The 23625-nt window shown below is 39.2% G+C and overlaps 1 protein-coding gene across 20 annotated transcripts in view; it reads left to right on the top strand.

The window, feature by feature from the left end:
* Window positions 1-11289, top strand: part of Mtf2 (metal response element binding transcription factor 2) — a 43560-nt gene extending 32271 nt beyond the window's left edge. For 9 of the 20 annotated variants that reach the window (XM_030254190.1, XM_011249412.3, XM_030254192.1 and 6 more), the window contains 6 exons: window positions 1189-1256; window positions 2883-3053; window positions 6090-6195; window positions 6336-6388; window positions 6496-6600; window positions 8658-11076. In XM_030254190.1, coding sequence (XP_030110050.1) covers window positions 1189-1256; window positions 2883-3053; window positions 6090-6195; window positions 6336-6388; window positions 6496-6600; window positions 8658-9015 — 861 coding nt within the window. In that variant the 3' untranslated portion in view covers window positions 9016-11076. Of the gene's footprint in view, window positions 1-1188; window positions 1257-1723; window positions 3054-6089; window positions 6196-6335; window positions 6389-6464; window positions 6601-8657 lie in introns of those variants that run through there. The other 11 variants (NM_001253877.1, NM_001359088.1, NM_001359089.1 and 8 more) reach the window with 5 other exon arrangements.
* Window positions 11290-23625: the final 12336 nt, after the last annotated feature.

Here is a 23625-nt window from a genome sequence, read left to right on the forward strand (position 1 = left end):
TCTCCTGACTGGTTCATTACGATATCAGAGTTTAGGGTGGGCTGGCTAGCTCCAATTTAGGCTGCCTGGTGGCAGACTCCTGTCTAGAAGACATTACACAAAGATTTCACTTATGTCCTACCTACTTTTCTATTAACTCATCTGTAGAACAGAGTTAGAATAATGACTTGTGAGCCTCTTCTATCTCCAACATTCTTTTTGGCAGATAGAGTTCTCTCTCACTTGATGTGTTCTTGGGTTTCGGAACTTCAACTAGTGAAGAACATATCTTGTGTCAGATTACATAGAGCTCTGTCTGACTGTCTATCTCAATCAATCAATCATCCAATCTGTGGGGCCAAATTTTAAACTTCTGTTTGTTTGGGTTTAGTGTTTTTGAGACAGGGTTTCTCTGTGTTACCCTAGCGGTCTTGGAACTCACTCTGTAGACAAGGGTAGCCTTGAACTCACAGAGATCCACCTGCCTTTGCCTCTCAAGTGCTGGGATCAAAGCTTTGTGCCACCACTGCTGAGTGAATATATAGATATTAGAAACAGTAGTTTTTGGGCTGAGCTGTGGTGGCTCCTGCTCCTTTTATCCCAGCACTTGGGAGGAAGAGGGAGGTGGATCTTTATGAGTCTGAGGCTAGTCTGGGCTCCAGAGTGAATTCCAGGATAGCCAGGGCACACAGAGCAACACTGTCTTGGAAAGCCAAAAGAAAAAAAACAGCCAAACAAAAGACCCAAAACTCTAGTGGTTTGTGAAGGTGAAAAGGTGCTGAGCTATTTGAGACCAACTAAAGTGTATAATTGAGAAAATAACCCTTCGAGTTTCACATTTTGTTGTTTTTGTTGTTGTAGAGATCTTGTGTAATATTATTAAAGTTACTATTTCCCTAAGTTATAGAGTTATACAAGTTGAATATAACTGCTAATGTCAGTTTTATAGTGTTTATAGTATGTAGTTCTACAAATACATTTATTTCATGTAATGAACTAATATGGGTATAAAATGTAAACTTTTCTTGTATCATAGAAAGTAAGTCTTGAAAGGTTCAGTGGCACTCGGTAGGTCATATAATAACTTAGTTAGGACCCAGAAAAAACAGATGTTAGGTCTTCTGAACACACATCCTGTAGCTCTGTCTAACACCTGTGTATTATTGAGTAAACTTAAAGTGTATTAAATTGTTTCTTGATACTTCACAGCTGGCAGACACACCCAAATCTGAAAGATATGAGCATGTTCTGGAGGCATTAAATGATTACAAGACCATGTAAGTGGATTTATTTTACATATCCCTCTAAGGGAGTTAGTAAGAGAAGAATAAGGGCATTAAGAATTGTGGGATTGGTGTAAGGAAGAAGTACATGCCATTTTAATATTTTAATGTTCTGTTCTCTTTTGATCAGAGTAAGGTAGGGATTCAAGATGGCTGGAAAAGAAAAGAGAATGGGTGGGTGGGAGGCATGTCAGTGTCCTGATGGGGACGTAGATTTATTCTACTCTCTTGAATCATATTTACTAGTAATTTACTCTGTAATGGAAAATACTGAAGATAAAGTAAAATCTTGTTAGCTGGTGGGAATATGCAAAAAATGAAGCCTTTTATGGTTTAAGATTAGTTATTATTGTCATACTGAGGAGCAGTAAGTTAGTTACTGAGCAAATATTAATTACTAAGTAATATTGATCTGAGTGGTCTTAGATAATTCACTAATAAAATCTTATATTCTTATATAGACCACTCTCCTCCTTTAAGTCCAGCATGTCTACATTTCTTGAAAATATTTTCAAAATGACAAGGAAATTCTTATAAATGTATGTATACAGACTCTCAGACAGTCTATTCTTGTATTATAAAATTTTTGGTTTTGAGAAGATGCTGTTTTGAACTTGACAGTATTTTCTTACTAGATAATGTTTTAGTTACTTGTAATTAGATCTTTAAATTATTTTGAAAATGTGTAAGGTAATTGAGTAATTGTACTGTTAAAAGTATTGATGCACTAAATTCTTAATTCCACCTTAAAATGTCAGAAATACATGTTACTTATAATGGTAGAAATGAGAAGTATATATTCTTTAGGTACATAAAAATGGAAAAACATTTTGAGCAGCTAACTGATACAGGTTTTTATGGCCAGGAATGTGATAGTAGAGCTAAAGTATACAGAAATGTTTGGTTACAGCAATCCTAAACTTTCCCAGATGCATGAAGTCTATATTAACACTTTTTGGATCTAAATTGATTTCAACTCCAAGGCTGGCCTTCTATATACTCATTTTATTTTCTGGATCTTTAGAGATGGCCTTTTTAAAAGTTGTCTCTGGTCAGATTTTTTTGTACTATAAAGATACCCCAAAATAGAGTCTGTTGGGACTCAATACTGTTTGCTTCTTGAGATTATTTAATTATTAATTTAGAGACAGAGCATTACTGACATCATGCTCAGGCTTATCCACAGCCCTGGGCTCAAAGCCAGAAACAGTGGCTCATACTGTGATGTCAAGTACTTGGGAGGTTAAGGCAGGAGAATCATGAATTCATCACCTTCTTAATGAGACCAGTCTCATGAAAGTAATAACTACAAAAACCTGAATTTAAATAATCCTCCTAGCTTGGTGTCTCATGAATTGGGAATCTATTATCTATGATCTATTATTAGTTACCTATTATCACACCTAATCTAGAAGCCCCATTTGGGAGAAGGGAAATGTGGGAGCTTTTTTCTATTCTTGACCTATCCTTTCCACTCATGATAACCTGTAGCCTTTAGATAAGAATCTGTAGCCAGCTATGGGGGTTGATAAGAATAAAGGATATCAAGGGGAAAATATTCTGTGGTATCTGGTAGTTCTCCATGAGTGTTATGCTAGGGCCTTCCATATGTATTTGCAGGTTTATGTCTGGGAAAGAAATAAAGAAGAAGAAGCATTTGTTTGGGTTGCGAATTCGTGTTCCTCCTGTGCCACCAAATGTGGCTTTCAAAGCAGAGAAAGAACCAGAAGGAACATCCCATGAATTTAAAATTAAAGGCAGAAAGGCATCCAAACCTACATCTGACTCAAGGTAAAGTCTGCGTCACAGCTCTATTTATCACTGAATGTTTGTGTTATGAGTGGCATGTGACAGTGTGTATGACAGTGTCAGTGGCTCGGTGACCTGCACTAGCCCTACTCCATGGCAGGTAGGTACTGGGGGTAGCCCTACCCCTTTAGACAAGGTAAGGAAGGAAAGGATTTAGTGATTGACTTTTCACACTCAGCACTTTGGTCAGATGCCTGTACCTTCTAAGTGCTGAGGGTTTAATGACAGACAGATTGCCCCTTGTCCTTGATCACATTATAGTGAGGAAAATGTGTAATAAATAATAAAGTAATCGAGTATTCTGATGCCATTTAGAGTTAGTATGTTGTTGGGTCAGTGGGGGGGGGGGGCATTGTACTTCAAAGCGAAGGCTTAAAGGAAGGAGGACTGTGTAAGATGATATTTGAGAGTATTCTAACAGTATGCAGAATAAAGGAGTATAGCACTCCAGGGTGCAGAAGTGGAGGCCATGAAACATAGTCTCATAATAGAAGACTAGGGATTAGAGAGTAGGGAAATTCCTTGGATGGCTCTTGATCACACAGCGACTTGTAGATACGGATACCCTGCCCTCTCTAAACAATGGTAGCCATTTTAATTAGGTAAACAGTTATAATTATCTTTAAAAAATTCTTTGCAAGGTAGTACAGAAAATTAGGAAAAGGTAAAGACTTGGTTTTGTCTGGATGGTGCTTGTGCAGGAGTTGTGGAAGCAGTCGAGTGGAGTGAATAGGGCTGATGTCTCTTTTGGGGCAGAATTGATCAGATTTGCTACTGAATTAAATTTATGAGGGAAAAAGAGGAATAAGTTAACAGATTTCAAATTTTCAGCTTGAACACCTCATAGATGCTGCTTTCCCTACGAAGATAGGGAAGAATGTGATGGTGAGGTGGGTGGGGGACATTCCAGTTCTGTTTTTGAATTGAGATTCTTAGGACACATCTAAATGGTGCTGGGCGGGACTTTGACTTTAGATAGGGAGTGCACAGACAGACAGACAGGTCAGGACAGATGATAAGTCAGGAGAAGGAATACAATGATCTAGTGTAATAAATGAACAAGTAGGTGTCTGAATTTAGAAATTTGGAGTTTTATAAAATGTAATGTATAAAACAAAGGAGATTGAAACAGAATGACCATGATAGTAGAATGAAGTAGAAGGAGTATTGGTGTCATGTAACATGACATAACATTTTGTTATTAGTGACATTGACAAAAGCAGTTTATTTAGAATAAGTAAAGATTGTAATGAGTTGAAGTACGATTGAATCCATACTTTGTGATTTATGTATTAAGAACAATGCTTCTGCATGTCAGGGACCTAACATTTAGAATGATGGTAATCATGAAGGGAAGAAGGCATTAAAGGGTACAAAAGGAATCCTAGTTAGACAAAAGACAGTGAAGAGGAAATGTCAGAGCTGAGCTGTCTTGCTGTAAAGTTAAACAGACCAATGGACAGGAAGGGGAAGATGGGAATGATAGTAAAACTTAACAGCTATTTTAGTAGTTAGGAAATAATTGGAATCTGCTTTTGTGTACCAAGAGTGGCCCAGTGACTAAGCAAAGATGAGTGTAAGTCAAATCTCATTGAGAAATCAAAGGGAAGGTTCTATTGCCTCAGTCTGAGAAAAACTTTTGGTAGCAGGAGAAACACCTTTCTGATGCAGTGGTTTGAAAAAAGCAAGTATATGCTTGTAGAAATTAGAAACTTTAGGTTATTGTTTACTAGTCTATTTTCTCAAAGTGAGAGGTCAGTGAGGCTACTTGAAAGGGCTGTATGCAGAGGGAAATTCTAGCGAGAACAAGAGGAGTAGGGAAATTATTTACAAAACATTGACAATACCATATAGCTATTTTAATAATAAAGTACATACTTAAGGTATTGTTGAGAAAGGAAAAAATACCTCTTTCTGCCATTTTGCGGTTTGATCTAATCCTTTATTCTCAGTTGCCATTATGAAATAAGAAATGAGAATCTCACAAACATCACATTGCTGTGATATTAGGAGTGTACTTGGTCTGTGGCAGCCCTCAGATTATTGAGTACTACCAAGAAGGACTTGTCAGTCTTCAAAGCATCCACTTCCTTGTGGACCCCGTGCATGCTCAGTCCTTTCAAGGCTAAGTGTACTGTTACTTTTCCTCTGTGGTCCTCTTTACATGTTAGGTTATTCATCCTGTTCTTAAGAGTTTTGACCTTTTCTAGGCCTTCCTCTCCCGACTACCCCTTTCTTATCCTCCTATTTTCTAGTCTGCTGTAGTTGTGGTCCTTTTCTTTTTCTTTCATTGTACTTTCCTTATAGCATCCTCATGGCACTTTTTTGTTAGCTTGCTTGTATTTATTTGTGAGTCCTTCAGCAGAAGAAGCCTCTTTGTCCCTTTTATACCTTTCTGTAGCAGCCGCTGTTCATGGAGTGACTGTATTCTGCATGCTCCTGTTTGTCCTTTCGCTCTTCCCTTTTTAGCTATATCCTTGTCTATTCAGCTTTTTACTACTTGGTAGGTACATAAATGTTTTAAGAATGATTTTCTAGTTTGCAGTTAAACCTTAGACCTGTTAAAGGCTCTGTCTGTCAAAGTATGGAAGATTTCTTGTTTCTCCTTGATTCTGTTTCTGATGGTATATTCAAGTGTCCCTTTACATACACGAGTATGTGATATTATGACTGAGACTGTATATTTAAAGAGAAACTGTTGATACTGAAAATTTTAATATAGGTATTTTCACAAGGTTAGCTAATTTTATAGTCATTTTTAGTAGTAAATTCTTGAAACCTTCCCCTCCCAAGTAGTAAGAAATCAATTAAAATTAAAAAAAACCTTTTTAGCTAGTATGGCTTTTTGGTGATTTGTTATTTTTTAAAGTCTTGAAATGATAATCATATATTAGATGTATAGTATGGAGAATACCCTTTTCCTTAAAACATTCAAAAATTGCATTATAATTTAATTAGCTATGATAAACCAGTGTCATTTTTGCTTTTTGCAAGGATTAAATACAGTCTTTGTTTCAGGGAAGTAAGCAATGGGATAGAAAAAAAAGGAAAGAAAAAATCTGTAGGTCGTCCTCCTGGCCCATATACAAGAAAAATGATTCAAAAAACTGCTGAGCTACCTTTGGTAAGAGGATTTGTTTGCATATGTTCTCAGTAAAAAGAAGCTTGTAATTGTTGAGAACTGAATGCCTTATTTCAGTTATAGTAGAATTGTCCTTTATGAATTTTTTTCCTTTAATTTTTTTTTTTTTTTGTAATTTTCAGGATAAGGAATCAGTTTCAGAGAATCCTACGTTGGATTTACCTTGTTCTATAGGGTAAATAGTTAATTTTCTTCTTTCCTCGGAAATTTCTTTGTGAAGGAATTAGTATCTCTATTGTTATGTAATATAGTTGTTATACCATTTAAATTCTTTTGTCTCAGGAGAACTGAGGGAATTGCACATTCATCCAATACCTCAGATGTGGACCTCACGGGTGCTTCCAGTGCAAACGAAACTACCTCGGCTAGCATTTCCAGGCATTGTGGGTAGGTATTCTATGTATTACTCTGTCTGAAGGTTCCCTGTACCCTCAGCTGTGCTGACTAGGCTGGCCTCAAACTAAGAGATCCACCTCGAGTGCTGGGGTTAAAGGCATGTGCCATCACTGCCCAGCTTGGTTGATTTCTTTATTTTTCTAATTTTAATTAATGTTTTTTTTTCCAAATTGAGTGTTTTGGGGCATATAGGGGTATACTTGTAGGACTGGCTACAGATGACTTAAAACACAGCTATGTGACTTTGAAACATAGTTGACAGCTAATAAAAGCTGCATCTCTAGAAGTCTGTATGACTTGTAGATAGTTCCAAAAACTGTTTCTTCCCAGTGATTTTTCTCTCTGCTTGTAACTGTAGGGAGGAGGCTTAAAAAAGTCCTGTAACTTTTTTTTTTTTTTTTTTTTTTTTTTTTTTTGGGTTTTTAAGACAGGGTTTTTCTGTAGCCCTGGCTGCCCTGGAACTCACACCTGCCTCTGCCTCCCAAGTGCTGGGACTAAAGGCGTGTGCCACCACTGCCTGGCGTCTTGTAACTTTTTAATGCTTTCCTAAATGGACTTCTCCTCCGCTTTTACAAAGCGCATGCGCTCGACCCTTGTATTTTCTCTTGATCCCTTCCTATTTCCTTGTATCCCTCCTTTTCAACAAGTTCTACATTTTTTTTTTAAACTTATTTAGGTCTGCTGTGTTTAATTAGGATTGTCTGCATGAGTGTGGCATTCTGTTTTTATCTTTTACTAATTTCCTTTCAGGTTGTTTGTATAGCTTTGATTGAATTACTTAGCAGTTGATAGTAATATGTGTGAGCCTTGAGGTTTTTGAGAAGCAGACTATATATATATATATTTATTTATTGTCTGTTGTTAATCATTTGAATGCTTCCAGAACACAGACACTACATAAAAATAGAAATACCATTGGATCTGTGCTTAAAGACCTTACTTACTATTCTTACAGAGAATCCCAGTTTGGTTCCTATCACCCACATCAGTCAGCTTACAATCTTCTATAATCCTAAATTTAGGATATACAGATTCTGGCTTTACTGGGAACCTGCACACATGTAGCTTGCACACACACAAATAGAAATAAATCTTTTTTTTAAACTATTTAATTTTTACTTTCAGTTCTTGTTGGCTAAGGCCCCACCCCCACCCTACCCCCTCTTGTTCCAGCTCAGCTCGCTCCCGCCCATAGGTTTTTTTTTGTTTTTGTTTTGTTTCTCATTACAGGATTACAGCTGGTTGTGAGCTACCATGTGGTTGCTGGGATTTGAGCTCAGGACCTCTGGAAAGAGCAGTCAGTGCTTTTAACTGCAGAGCCATCTCTCATCTTTTTGTTTTAATTGTTGTTTTAGAGTTCAGAAACTGCTATTTTATTAATGTAAACATTTAACTTGTTCCTAATGTTGTAAACTCATTTCCTAGGAATCTTTTTGTCCTCTTGGTTTTTAAAGACAGTGTTTCTTTGTGTAATCCCAGCTCTGTTGCCTCAGCAAACTAGGGTGACCTCAAACTCGGAGATCTGCCTGCCTCTGCAGTGCTGGGATGAAAGTCATGAGACACACCCTGCCCCCCACACCCTCACCCCCACCCTCACCCTCACCCCCACCCCACACACACCTGGCTGGATTTGCTTTTTTGTTTCTTAATGTTGCTAGTTAGTGCACCAAGGGCCTGTGTGTGCCAGGCAAGCTCCTTATTATTGAGTCTCATTGCCAGCTTTGCTCTGATTCTTTTAACTTAATAGCACATGGTTAAAGGAGAAAAACTGTACAAAGATCAACCCCAAGGAAGTGATGATGTCTGTATGAAGGAAGGCAGTGACACGGTGCTAATGACTTTTATTGTTTTAATTGTACTGAATATTATCTCAGCAAACACATACTTAACATAGCCAGGTGGTGGTAGTCAGTAATCCCAGCCTTGGGGAGTCTGTGGCAGGGAGAGTAAGAGACTTTGCTAGCCTAGTCTATAAGATGAGAACCTTTGTGGAAAACATTACCCAAGTGAAAAAGATCTTAGCAGATGTGTTCTTTTCCCTACCCTAGATTATCAGACTCTAGAAAAAGAACTCGCACAGGAAGATCATGGCCTGCTGCAATACCACATTTGCGGAGAAGAAGAGGTCGCCTTCCACGAAGAGCACTCCAGACTCAGAACTCAGAAGTTGTGAAAGATGATGAAGGCAAAGAAGATTATCAGTTTGAAGAACTTAACACAGAAATTCTGAATAACTTAGCAGATCAGGAGTTGCAGCTCAATCACCTGAAAAACTCCATCACTAGTTATTTTGGTGCCGCAGGTAGAATAGCATGTGGCGAAAAATACAGAGTTTTGGCTCGTCGGGTGACGCTTGATGGGAAGGTGCAGTATCTTGTGGAATGGGAAGGAGCGACTGCATCCTGACTGTAGGACTGAACGTAATGTTCACTGCACTCGTTTTCTGTTGGTACAGTTAAAAAAAAAAAAAACAAAAAACAGAGTGTGGGTTTTATTATCTTTCTTAGAAAAACAAACAAAGAGAAAACACAAAAATATTCACAAAAGGAGATGATACTGGCCTTAAAACATGTTCTTGTCAATGTTATGGATATTGTCATAAAAAAAGATATCTTTTAAAAATCAGAGGAGAGACTTAATTTTTTTAAATCTTAAGATTTGTAGACTGTTTCTAGGATAGGCTATTAAACATGATTCATACCCATGCATGGTGTTAGATACTTTTTATAATTATTCCATTGAGTCAATTTTTGTGATTAGTGGTTATCAGAGCAAACAGATCATGTAGATAGCACAAGTATTTGGAGAAACATTGTGTGTTTTGTTAACAAAATGTTGGAAAGATTTATTTCAATACCCTTTAGATTTCATAAAGTGCAGTGTATATAATGTCTACTGAAAGACTGTAAAATATTGAAATTTCTTTCAAGCAAAATGTAAAAAAATATATTGAGCCTGTAAATTGCTCTGTGACTAGACTTCATTGTCGTCTTAATATATTCTTTGCATGTACATGTATATACACACATGTGTATATATATGTGTGTGATTATGTGACCTATGCAATACAAATTATGGGAATGGGCAGCTTTGGAGTATATATCCCATAATTCTTATTTCAGGAATAGTTGCAGTATTTACACAGCAGCATTTCTTCTCAGGCGTTTATTGGGTGCTGTTGCTTGCTATGTATGAAGAGAAATGTGTCAAGTTTAGTGTGTACTGAAGAAGGGTGTGAACAACAGTGTACATGGGCTTTTAGAGGGCTTTTCAGTCCTTGTAACTCAGCTGTTGAATACCTAAAACAAATTCGAGTGATAACTACATTATTTCCTATTAGAAGTGACGTTTTCAAGTGATTGTGGCACATTATGATTGTAAATGTCTCAGTTTTAACAGCAAGTCTGTGGGAGCCCAGTGAAGACTCCTGAAATGTCTGTAGTAACTGTTAGTCATGTTTGAGTAAGCGTAGTATGAACAAAGTCTTTTATTGCACAGGGTTAACAAACAGTATGTTGCTAGCTGAGGCTAACTGCTGTTTTATTACAACATTACCTCTTGTTTTTATAAAATGTACCAAGATTTTAAATTGATATCTTTATTTTACGTGTTAAAAAAAAGTTTCTTTTATCACCAGTGTTAGAGTTGTCTTCTGTTTTTTTGGTTTGTTTTGGTTTGGTTTTTTTCTTGTTGTTTTCTTTCTTAGCCAAAGAGTAAACAGAAGAATATTATTTTGGTAGCTCTTCATTTTACTTTTATAATGATTGGTGGATTTTAGACTAAAAATTGGGGAAATTTCTGCCAAAATGAAAAAATATGTGACGTGTATTGATGACAGAATGCTAAAATTGTGGTTAGTGCTTATTTATTCCATTAATTGATTATTTGCCTGTTTTTAAAGAAACATGCTTTATTTCCTTAAGCATCTTCAAAAGATGACTTTTCTTGTCACATTGTAGCCAAAAGAAGCAGAGAATTTCTTGTCCTGCTTTTGGTTCCTGGTTAACCAGGTATAATGAGCTTTACAAAGTGCAAATTACAAACTGTCACTTCTGTTCACCTCCACCAAAACTTGATTTCCCCTAGCTATTAATTTAAAGTTGCCTTTCCTGCAGCTGCAATATTTTGAATAACACAGAGATTGTGTTAATTTTTGAATGTTTGTTTATATCTAGGGGTAATGGAAAATGTAATTCCCGTGTAACCTTATTCACTCCAGCTGTATCATATTTCATTTTTCCCAAAGTTCTTTAATTTTAACTGAACACCAGCAGTATTTTTAGTAATTCTTTAAGATACTTGGAAGACAATTTATCAAGCTGAACTGTCTCTAGACTTAATTATTGTGAATGTCTGTTTTCTTTTATCATGGTGGTTCACATGGCTCTGATGTTCAGTTTGTATTTTTGAAATTGCTTTACTTAGAATTAAAACAGACCAACATTAAATGTGTGTATTTTTAAAAGAGCTAATGAGTTTTTCTTCTGTATCTGCTTGAAAATACACACTGGTGCAGCAGTTAACTGCTTTTATTTAGCTAGGGAGGAGGAATTTTCCAATTCTTTTATATACTTGAATTAGTCTTGAAGAACTTTGCTTCCATTTCCTTTTGTCATAATGATAATAGTGTATGTTCACTGTGAGTGATCTTTTAAAAAAGGATTACATGCTTTGTATTTGAAAGACAGTGTTTATGTCCTTTCCTCTTCCAAAGACTGTAGAAAAATCAGGCTTCACAGTTGTTTCTTCTTCCTAGGTATTGGGGCACATGTAAACAGACTTCCCGTTTTTGCTATTTTTTTTTTTTGACTCTAATCTACAGAATAGAAAAGTTGTAAAATAATATACCTTCCTTCCTTTTTCATTTTAAGCATTTAAGAGAAAAAGAGAGCACAGAAGCTGTGAATCTTGGCAGCTGCTGGAATAGGTAAGCGTAGGTGAAAAGGACAAAGTCCTGTTGTGTTAGGTTCTGGCACGTTCAGCAAGCAGCTACACGGCAGGAGCGGAAATTTTTAGGAAAAGCGTCGTGGAAGTATTCCCAGGTTTTGTAAAAAGGTAGAAGGTAGAAGGAAAGGAAAAGGCTCAGAGAGACTTGGCAGCAGCTCCAAAAGAGACCATAGGAGACCTTATGTAATCGCTCATTTGTAACCACCCTGTTCTTTAGGATAAACCAGTTAAGTGAGTGTGTGTGCCTTACCAGAATAATTGTAAATCCTCAGTGTTTGACTTCATGCGCGCACGTGTGCGGGCTGTGTGTGTGTGTGTGTGTGTGAGAGAGAGAGAGAGAGAGAGACGTGCACCCACATTGTGATAAGAGTCAGGTCTTTCTGGAACGATAGCTATTGGAAATCCGGGCACGTTTGAGAGCTGAGACTGTCCCATCTTTATTTTTTGTTGAGTATTTGTTTTCTCTCATGGATATAGTTAGATTTCTGTTTATCAGTGTTGGGATGAAGTTCTATTTTTGGCTGATTTGTACTCCTGTTAGGTACTATTAAATTTTAGTTATTAAATTTTGAAAGAGGGTGTTTTAAGGCTAACAGATACCCATGTAATAATTAAAGATAGATTTCCCCCCACCCCCAAGGCCCTCTGTATGGAGAAATTTTCTTTTCTGAATTAAGAGTACAAAACTCCAGAAGTCCCATTCAGTTTCTCTTAAGGCATTTGATATGTCATAGTTTTTGATCATGGAAATGAAAACATGACATTTAAATGTAAAGTAAAAGCTTTGTCTGATCATGGGTATTTTTCTAATTGGTGTTAGTTAGGATTCATAGATAATTCTGATACATTCTGACATGTGAGAAACTTGCAGCATCTCTAAGCAAATAGATGGTATATATACAAATGTTTGTAAGTTATAATACCAGAGTAATAGCTACATGAAATATTAATTTACTTTATTTTTTAAATTAGAATAAAGTCAGTGTGTGGATGTATGCTAGTATTTCTTACCACTTGAGAGGCTGAGATAGGAAGATCAAGAGTTGGAGGCTAGCCTGGGCTATATAGTGAGACACTGTCCAAATTAATTAAAAATTAAAAATGAACAAGAATAAGATTACAGCCTGGCGATGGTGGCACATGCCTTTAATCCCAGCACTCGGGAGGCAGAGGCAGGTGGATTTCTGAGTTTGAGGCCAGCCTGGACTACAGAGTGAGTTCCAGGACAGTCAGGTCTATACAGAGAAACCCTGTCTCTAAAAACCAAGAAGATTGTAAATTAACAAGATGACTGCCCATTTGTACCTGGCAGAGTTCTTTATTAGCCAACTCTCTTTGTTTATTGGCATTTTCTGTTTCTGGAAATGAATACAAAAATTGAATTCTTAGTAATTCCTTTTCTTCAAAGTAATTCTTTGGTTACTTAAGAGATTCCCCGGGCTGGTGAGATGGCTCAGTGGGTAAGAGCACCCGACTGCTCTTCCGAAGGTCCGGAGTTCAAATTCCAGTAACCACATGGTGGCTCACAACCATCCATAACGAGATCTGACTCCCTCTTCTGGAGTGTCTGAAGTCAGCTACAGTGTACTTACATATAATAAACAAACAAACAAATAACTCTTAAGAGATTCCCCATTGTGTATAAACAAAGAAACAAAACCTTCACAGGTTATATATTATGTACATTTGGATAAAACATATCCTGCCTAGCCATTTGTCAGGATGCAGGCCTGTAGTATTATACTTGATATTTTCTACTTGAGAGGCTGAGATAGATTCTGTCTCAGAATTACTAGTTTCTGTTGTGTTTGTTGTATTTATAGTCAGTCATTCTTTTTGCCCCTTTGTGACATACATTCCTCTAGAAGCCGATGTCAAGTTCCTGAATGAACAAAATTAGTGTATGGGGAAAAGAACAAGAATAGAAACTGGATAACATTTTACTCAACTGCATCTGACAAAACCAAACAAAAGCACATTATTCTGTAGTCTTTAGTTGGGATCTCTTCAGGCTTCTGAACAGCATCTCTGTGGAGCTTATGGAACATGCTCCCTGTGTGTCATGTCTGTTTGGAAGGATCACATACTTAGGCTTGAAAACATTTGAAAGGTCTGCCCAAGCCTGTGGACTGCCTCTCGTGTAGTTCCTTATTCTCATCACCTAGTCTTTGCACAGTTAATAACATATTATTGTTTTTATTTTATTATGGTATTCCACCCTCTATTAACAACATTCCAAAAAAGTTGATGCCCATCTGAATTTTTTTAGTGGTGGTGTGGTGATTGAAACTGGGTTTCTCTGTAACTCCCACTGTCCTGGAACTCTGAGATCTGCTGCCTCTGCCTCCCAAATGCTGGGATTGAAGGCTCTGGCCAACACCACCCTGTCTGAATATATCCTGCTGGGCTGGACAGTGGTGGCACCCATCTTTAATCTTATTAATCCGAGCACTCGGGAGGCAGATCTCTGTGAGTCTGAGGCCAGCCTTGAGCAAGTTCCTGGATAGCCAGAGAAACCCTGCCTCAAACCAAAAAAAAAAAAAAAAAAAAAAAGCAAACATTTAAAAGAAGGTGTCATTTAATAGTATTAGTGGAATGCACAGTAAATTTTAAGGAGCAGAATTTGAAACAATATTACTGCTAAAAATTTTGTTGAGTTTTGTTTAGTTTTAGTTTGAAATTAAATTATGTTAAACTACTTTTTCTTCAACATTTATGTGTTACTTGTGAGTCCCTGCATTGCATGTGTGTGCACCATCTGGGAGCAGGTGCACAAAAATGGTTTGGAGAGATGGTCTGGACCTCTGAGGCAGATGTGAGATGTGGGTCCTCTGAGAGGGCAGCATCTCTCTAAACTCAAACTTTCTAGAAATATCCCTGAAAAGAAGCTTCATGGAATCTTTGAGTCATTTAAGACTCAATTTTGATTTCTATATCTACTCTTATCTACTTCCAGATTTCATTTAATAAGTCCATAGTGAAAAAATATTTGAACTGTAACTTTATATTAGATTCTCTGTCTCTGCCCTCCCACCTTTCTTTCTTTAGGCCCTGGGTAGTCCAGGCTAGCCATGAAATTGCTGTGTAGTTGAAGAGCAAGAGCAGTGTATGTTGTTAACCTCTAAGTTATCATTTTTGCTACCTTTTTGTTCTTTGAGACTTGCTTTCCTGTAGGAGGAGATACAGAAATCATGCTGCTCTGAATCCTTGATCCTCATCTTTACTGTTCTCATGTATTGGGAGTGCCATGCCTAGCTCATAGTAGGTACTTTAATCAACCCCTAAACCAGTTAGAGAAGCACATTAAGAATGCCTTTTATCCCAGCAGGTGGATTTCTGGATTCGAGGCCAGCCTGGTTTACAGAGTAAGTTCAGGACAGCCAGGACTACACAGAGAAACCCTGTTTTGAAAAAACAAAAACAAACAAAAAAAAGAATGCCTTTTTATTTGGAAGTCTTGTAGAATGTAGTAAATGTTTTCATGCTTTTATAAGAACAGTTTTGCTGGGCTTGGTGGCACTGTCTTTAATCCCAGCACTGTGGATGCAACAGCAGGGAGGTCTCACTCACTTGAGGTCAGCCTGATATATATGGTGATTTCAGGACTACAAAGTGAGATATGTCAACAAATAAGTAAAATTAATAATAAAGTCATTTTTGAGGCTATAGAGATGACTCATTGGTTACAGTGCTTAGTGTACACATTAGGATCGGTTTGGATGCCTAGCACCTACATAGACCTCAGAAGGGTGCTGTAACCAATAACCCTAGCTCTGACGGGGGCAGAGAGGTGTATTCTGGGGACTTACGCACTAGTGTCATCAAAATAATGAGCTCCTGTGTCAGTGAGGAAAAAATAGAGTGGAGATCAATAAAGGAAGGTACCCAGCATTGACCCCACGCGTGTGTGCGTGGGCAAGCAGCATAGCGCACCCCATGGTGTATGTAAACTTTTCTGTCTGTAGGGAATTGTGAGCGTTGCTGTGTTGCTGTATATAGTGGTGCTCACAGAGATTTAGATGGGATTCTTACTCAGCCCAACCTAGGTGGTTGCTCTCACTTGTGCCTGTCTCTGGTAGTGGGATTCATGTTTGTTCATGGTGCACTGGGGATTTTTCTCCCCTCTTCAACCCATCTTATAAACTCTACTATAGAGTAAGTGAAAAGATGTTAAACCAGGTTTTCTGGGGTAAGTTTATGTAAATAAAATTTTGCACTTTATTTTAAGAACAATTCTTGAGTTAGGCTCCTGAGAGTAGTTTGTTCCCTGAAGATCCTTTCATGATTCTTTATGGAATAGAGGGGCTTAGAAATTTGACAGCTAGATAATTGTTACATGACTAATGGAGGGGATAGCAACTTGATTTAACCATCTCTCCAGCCCCAAGACAATGTTTTTGTTTGAGGAGATTGTCCAGTGTGTAAATTCAAGATAACATTATTTAATTGGATTTTTGTTTGTTGTGTTTGTGTTTTTTTTAAAGTTTTTTTTTTTTTCTTTTTTTGGTTTTTTCGAGACAGGGTTTCTCTGTATAGCCCTGCTGGCTGTCCTGGAACTCAGAAATCCACCTGCCTCTGCCTCCCAAGTGCTGGAATTAAATTGGGATTAAATGCATGTTCCACTGATGCCCGGCTTATTTGTCTTTTTTTTTTTTTTTTTTGATAAAAGGTTTTTCTGTTTAGACTTGGCTGTCATAGAATTCACACTGTGCTATGTAGATTGGCCAGGCTGACATCAAACTCAGATTTGCCTACCTCTGCCTCTTGAGTATTGAGATTAAAGCCATGTGCCGCCTCCACTGCCCAGCTAATAAAATTGATTCTTATGAGCAGCAACACTTATATGGAGTTGGTTTGAAGGAGGAGTTTGGAAATGTTTAGAGAACAAGCTAAAATAAAGGGCCTAGTATGATCCAAACAGAGCTTCATAGAAACTGTGATGGCTCAGAAGACTAGAACAACTGTTAGAATGAGGACAGAGCTGTGTGGTGGTGCATACCTTTTATCCCAGCACTTGGGAGGCCAAGAGAGGTAGGCAGATCTCTGAGTTCAAGGCCAGTTTGGACTACAGAGCAAGTTATAGGACAGCCAGGGCTACAGAGACCCTGTATTGAAGGGGGCATGGGGAGGAACAGAAATACAAACCTGATGTGAAGTTTCAGTTGGACATGAATATGTCATTGGCTACCCTCATTATACTGTGGCAGGAGATTTGCTGGGATTTTTTGTGTATGTGCATGGAGATTCACATATATTCGACATGTGTGTGCATGTCTGCCTACATGTATGGAGGCCATAGGTTGGTTGAAGTTTATCTTCTGTTGTACTTTATTGAAGTAGGGTCTATTCCTGGTCTCAAAGTCACCAATTCAGCCTGTCTAGCAAGTTTTGTCTGGTCCGTTGTCTTTGTCTCCCAAGTGCTGGAATTAGATGTGTGCTTCACCACACCTTGCTTGGCTGTTTGTGTAGATCCTAGGGATTCAAACTCTGGTCCTCCTGCTTTTGCAGCAAACAATTTACCCATGGAGACATTTTCTCAGATCCAAATTTGTATGCATTTTATCCATAACTTGTGAGAATAAGTGATACACTAAAACATCTTTACAAAGACTGAGCAGCATTCAGGAGGTGGCATGCTTTTTCTTGCTTCCATTTTATAATGAGAATTGAGACTAAAAGGTAAAAAAGATCTAAAAACCTTAAAGATTTGGAAGGAAACTAGTCAAGGGAAACAGGGAGAGGACCTGCTCCAGGTTCATTTACGAAATTCTTTGCTCATTTCATCTTGGGTGCATTATTAAGCCTTTAGCCTGTCGCGAAGCAACAAGTACTTACAGTCTTGTTGCACGTCCACCTTCTAACGTAGGTTCATAGTAGTGTGTTTTGTTTTTATGATTTTATGAGATAGGGTCACACTGTGTATACCAGGCTACCCATAAACTCTTAGAAATCCATTAGCCTTTTGTCTCCTGACATTAAAGGCACATACTACTACACCAAGCTCCTGCGTGTGTTTAAGCACTTTTATGTTTTCTTCTACCCAAATGTTCATATTTTGGATTTTAGGTATTGCAAACATCTTTAAATTGGGCCCAGGGAACTTTTGCTGGGCTGTCTGTCCTGTAGAACTGGTTCCCAAACCAACAATGTCAGGATTGAGGTAGGGAATGACTTAGGGTTTCTGCTAGTTTAGGTATATGTGAATGAGATTAAAAGTGTGTGGGGTTAATTAGGAAAGTGAAGGGAGCTGCAAAGTCAGTTACTGGATAATCAAAGGAGTCACTCCAGGAAGAAAAGGAGCCTCAGAGGCCGCAGGGAGGTCCAGTCTCTGTTGGAAGCATATTATTAAAGTGCCTCACACCGAGATCCAGATCTGACCTAGGAGTTTCTGAGTTTCTGGAATGAGCACACCTCACCCTTGCAGTTTCAGTCCTTCCTGTGGATTGTTTGCAGTCCTCAAGCTCTCTCAGAAACAGCTTCGAATCACAGAAAACAGTCTAAGTACTTCTGAAAACCAACGGCTTCATTCTGATGTTTATCCTAGAACTGACTCTATAACTAGGGCTAGGCAGAAGCAGTAGGACTGACAGCTTTGGGAAGCTAATGATACCATGAAGTAGAAGAGACAGAAAAGTAGTGGGTATTAAGTCAAGGAAATGGAGAGGTAACAGGATGGCAGAGCATGAAGTACGTTTGGTTGGGGTAGTAAGAAGTAGCAATGCTTGATAGTAATGGAAGAAGTTGGGAGGGGTAGGCACCAAATTGTGTGAGGCGTCCTGTATATTCTAGTCCATGTCTTAAAACAGCTGCCTGTTTAACATGTTCCCCAAATGCTTAAATTTATTTATTTATACTCTCTGTGTGCATTCTTCCTGACTTCTGGTGTCAGTGCCAGAAGAGGACCTTGGACTCCATGGAACTATAGTTACAGGCAGCTGTATGTATGTGGGTATATGGAACAGAACTCGGATCCTCCAAAGAGGAACATTTCCAGCTTGAATTTTATGATTTTTATTTTTATCTTTTTAAAATTATTTTTTTGAAGACAATTTCATGTATCCCCGGTTGGTCTGGAACTTGCCATTTAGGCCAGGATGACCTGAGCTTGTGATTATCTTGCCCTATCTTCTGAGTGCTGGGATGACAGGCATGTAGGTACTATGCTGGATTTTATGGGGGGGTTGAGGGTCAAACACCAGGGGCCGGAGACATGGCTCAGCAGTTAAGAGCACTGTCTCTTCTTCCAGAGGTCATGAGTTTGATTCCCACAACCACATAGTGGCTCACAACCATCTGTAATTGGATCCAATATCCTCTTCTGGATGCTCATATACATTACATAAATCTTTAAAAAAACAAACACATCAGGGCTTCACTTGTGCTGGAGAAAAACAGTGGCTTAAGCGGCATTCCCAGCTCATATTCCTTACTTCAGAAACATGCTGTTGACTAAGAAAACAAACATGTAATGGAGACATGGCAGAGCATGTAGAAAATTAAAAAAAGATTCATGTGTATGAGTGTTTTTCTTTCATATTTGTATGTATACCATATTATCTGCTTAGTGCCTGTGGAAGTCAAGAGAGTGTCCCAGATCAGATTTTCTGGATCTTGAGTTACAGATACTTGCGAACCATCGTGTAGGAGGCTGGGAACTGAGCCTGGGGTCCTTGAAAGAGCAATAAGTGCTCTTACCCACCAAGTCATCTCTCTAGACCCCGTAATTGTGTTTCTCGTTACTACAGTATTTAAAAGTAATTCAGAGTAGAATGAAAAAATGTCAGAAAAAGAAAATGCTACTATAAATGGAAAGGGTTTCATTGTATTTGATTCGAAGGCCTATTCTGGATTACAGATGTAGCTCAGTTGGTAGAGTCCTCATTTGCCTTGCCCGGGGCCCTGGATTGATCCCAGCACTGAATAAAACTGGTTAATGGTGGTTCAGACTTCTAATTCCATCACTGGGGAAATGGAGGCAGTAAAATAAGTAGCTTATGGTCATGCTATATACAGTTAAAGGGCAGCCTGGGCTACATGAGACCCTATCAAAAATCATTTCTGGGGCTGGAGAGAGATGACTTAGTGGTTTAGAGTACTTCCTGCTCTAGCAGAGGACCAGCTTTGGTTTCCAACACCCCACATGGCGATCCACAACCAGTCTTTTTTGTTTTTTTCCCTTTGATACTGATTTTTTTATTAGATATTTTCTTCATTTACTTTTCAAATGCCATTCCCAAATCTCTCTATGCCCTTCCCCTGCCCTGCTCCCCAACCCACCCACTCCTGCTTCCTGGGCCTGGCATTCTCCTGTACTGGGGCATATGATCTGCGAAATACCAAGGGGCTTCTCTTCCTAGTGATGGCCGAGTAGTCCATCCTCTGCTACATACGCAGCTAGAGACACCAGCTGTAGGGGTACTGGTTAGCTCTAGTTCAGGTGTTCCAATTCTACTGGCTTGTGGAGGCACCAGGCAGTCATAGTGCACATGCAAAACCATAGAGGAAAAGCACATTATAAACCTTAAAATACAATCAGCATTTTGTCGTTCCAGACAGTGGTGGGGCAGGGAGGCAGAGGCAGATCTCTGAGTTTCAAGCCAGCTAGGACTACACAGGGCTTGTCTCAGAAATCTACAACCGAACTCAACAATTTCATAGACACTGAGAAAAATGAACAGCTTTGCTTTCAAAGGTGCTTTTTGGGGCTGGAGAGATGGCTCAGTGGTTAAGAGCACTGACTGCTTCTTTCAGAGGTCCCGAGTTCAATCCCCAGAGACCACGTGGTGGCTCACAACCATCTGTAATGGGATCTGATGCCCTCTTCAAGTGTGTCTGAAGACAGCTACAGTGTACCCATATACATAAAATCAATCAATAAGTAAATCTTTTTTTAAAAAGAGAGAGGCCGGGCGGGGTGGCGTACGCCTTTAATCCCAGCTCTCGGGAGGCAGAGGCAGGCGGATTTCTGAGTCTGAGGCCAGCTTGGTCTAAAAAGTGAGTTCCAGGACAACCAGGGCTATACAGAGAAACCCTGTCTCGAAAACAAAACAAACAAAAAAAAAGAGAGAAAAATACTTTTTGCAGGGTGTGGTGATGGCACGCACCTTTAATCCCAGCACTCAGGAGGCAGAGGCAGGTGGTTCTCTGAGTTTGAGTCCAGTTTTGTTTACCACCAAACCTGATAACCTAAATTCAATCCCTGGGACCTACATAGTGGAAGGAGATGACTTGATTCCTGAAGGCTTCCTCTGTGACACTGGTCTCCTGTATCCAAGATGCTATGGTGTATGTTCACACACATTCATAACCTGACCATCTAAACCTGACTTGGAGGAAATGTTAATTTGTTACTTCTCTGCTACCTCCAAATGGGCATGTCTTAGTTGGCAGGAAGAGGGCGAATGAGTGGAACAGGGCCATAGGAATGCAGGTGTGGTTAGTGCGAAGGTTAGGGCAGTGGTGGTACATGGATGCAAAAGATGTCAACCACCCTTTGTCCCACTTTTAAATCACATAAAAAGTTCAATTAAAAACTGTGGGGCTGGGCTGGTGAGATGGCTCAACAGATAAGAGCACCCGACTGTTCTTCTGAAGGTCCTGAGTTCAATTCCCAGCAACCACATGGTGGCTCACAACCATCCCTAACAAGATCTGGCGTCCTCTTCTGGAGTGTCTGAAGACAGCTACAGTGTACTTACATATAATAAATAAATAAATCTTAAAAAAAAAAAAAACTGTGGGGCTGGAGAGATGGCTCAGCGATTAAGAGCACTGACTTCTTCTTCCAGAGGAGGGGTTTTGTTTTTCTTTAAATCAAAGGTAGAAAGGTTAGGTTTTGCTGGGTGTGGTGACATATGTTTTTAATTCCAGCACTCCTGAGGTCGAAGCAGTTAGATCTGAGTTCCAGGCCAGCCAGTAAACCCTTAAAAAAAAAAAAAAAGAAGCAAATTAACAACACCCCCGCCCCAGTGTTACACCTCCAGTAATAATAGACATAGTAATGTAGAAAGGGAAATTTTCTTGGGGTCTCCCCACCACCAAAGAACTATATAGGCTGCTAGGAAAGTGAGAGTTGGCCACTCCCAGGGATGAACCCTCTTTATTGGTTATTCAAAATAATGCTTTGGACTTAGCAGCTTGTATTTATATATTTGTGCATACATAGATATGTATATTAATAACTCAGACTATCAATCTGAGTGTAGAGGGGCATGAGAGGGTTTGCAGAGAGTACATTGAAGGAAGGGAAGATAGGGAAGGGAGAGGTGAATTTCATTTTAATTAAAATGTATTAAAAAGCCAGGCATCTCCGGGCAGTGGTGGTGCATGGCTTTAACCCCAGCACTTGAGAGGCAGAGGCAGGTGGATTTCTAAATTCGAGGCTAGCCTGGTCTACAGAGTGAGTTCCAGGACAGCCAGGGCTACACAGAGAAACCCTGTCTCAAAATAAAATAAAATTAAATTAAAAGCCAGGCACTGTAGTACATGTCTTTAGTCTCTGCACTTGAGAGACAGAGGTAGGCAGATCATTGCAAGCTTGAGGGTACCCTTGTCTACATAGTGAGTTCTAGGACAGTTAGGGCTATGCAGCGAGATCTTATCTTAACCAAACCAAACCAAACCAAACCAAACCAAACCAAAAGTATTAAAACTGGTTTGGTTTCGTCTATTCTTCTTCTTCTTCCTTCTCCTCCTCTTCTTTTTTTTTTTTTTTTCTCGAGACAGGGTTTCTCTGTGTAGCCCTGGCTGTCCTGGAACTCACTTTGTAGAGCAGGCTGTCCTTGAACTCAGAAATCCACCTGCCTCTGCCTCCCAAGTGCTGGGATTAAAGGCGTGCACCACCACGCCCGGCATCTTTTTAAAGATTTATATGAGCACACTGTAGCTGTCTTCAGACATACCAGAAGAGGGCAGCAGATCCTGTTAGAGATGGTTTTGAGCAACCGCGTGGTTGCTGGGAATTGAATTTAGGACCCCTGGAAGAGCAGTTGGTGCTCTTAACCACTGAGCTAGTCTCCAGCCCTAGTCTATTCTTTAATGTTGGGTCAGAAAGTATTTATTCTATATTTGATGACTATTGCCAGTCAAATTTCCAGGGGCTGGGGAATTGTCTCAGTGAGGGCTAAGTGTTTGCCATGTAAGAAGCAGGATCTGAGTTTGGGACTTTAGCGCCCAAACAAAAAGCTGGATAGAGTAGGGCATGCTGGTAAATCCTAACAGACACGAGACAGGCAGTTGGAGCAGCTGTCTGGAGCTCACTTGCTAGCCAGTGCAGCAAACCGGTGACCCCCAGGCTAGCCTCAAACTCAGAGATCTGCTTTCCTCTGCTTCCTCAGTGCACCACTACCACCCAGCTTTTGTGGTTTCTTTGAATTAGGGAGTCGTATAGCACAGGCTTGCTTCCAATTTATGAAGATCCTCACTCAGTCTCTGGGATTAAAGGCATTCCTACCACATCTGTATTCATAACAGTTAATTATTTGTACAAATGTAGGAGTAACCTCAAAGGAGTTTTGACTTCTCAAGACCAGTTAGCTGGCTAACATTTAATATTCAAGGATAACTTGTATATATATTTTGAATAGATATTGCTTCCTGAGCCTAAAGAATATATATATATTCTTTTGTATGTATTCATGTGGGTGTATGTGCTGTGATTTACATATGAAGGTCAGAAGACAACTTTGTGGAGTCTGATTTGATCTCTCCTTCAACCTTAACTACAGGCTGTCAGACTTGCTTGGCAAGTGCTTCATACCCAGTATGCGTCCTGGGATAGAGGAGTGAACCCAGACTTTGGGCAACTGATGCTCTTTGCTTCTCTAATTCTTTTTTTTGTTTGTTTGTTTTTTTTTTTTTGTTTTTTTCGAGACAGGGTTTCTCTGTATAGCCCTGGCTGTCCTGGAACTCACTTTGTAGACCAGGCTGGCCTCGAACTCAGAAATCCGCCTGCCTCTGCTTCCCGAGTGCTGGGATTAAAGACCCTTTAGGTAAAAAATATATTTAAGCAATGGAGAAACCAAGTGAGTACAGTAATATAAAAACTTGATAGCTGTGGCCTTTCAAAAT

Source organism: Mus musculus, chromosome 5, assembly GCF_000001635.26.
Source record: "Mus musculus strain C57BL/6J chromosome 5, GRCm38.p6 C57BL/6J".
In the NCBI taxonomy this organism is placed as follows: Eukaryota; Metazoa; Chordata; class Mammalia; order Rodentia; family Muridae; genus Mus; species Mus musculus.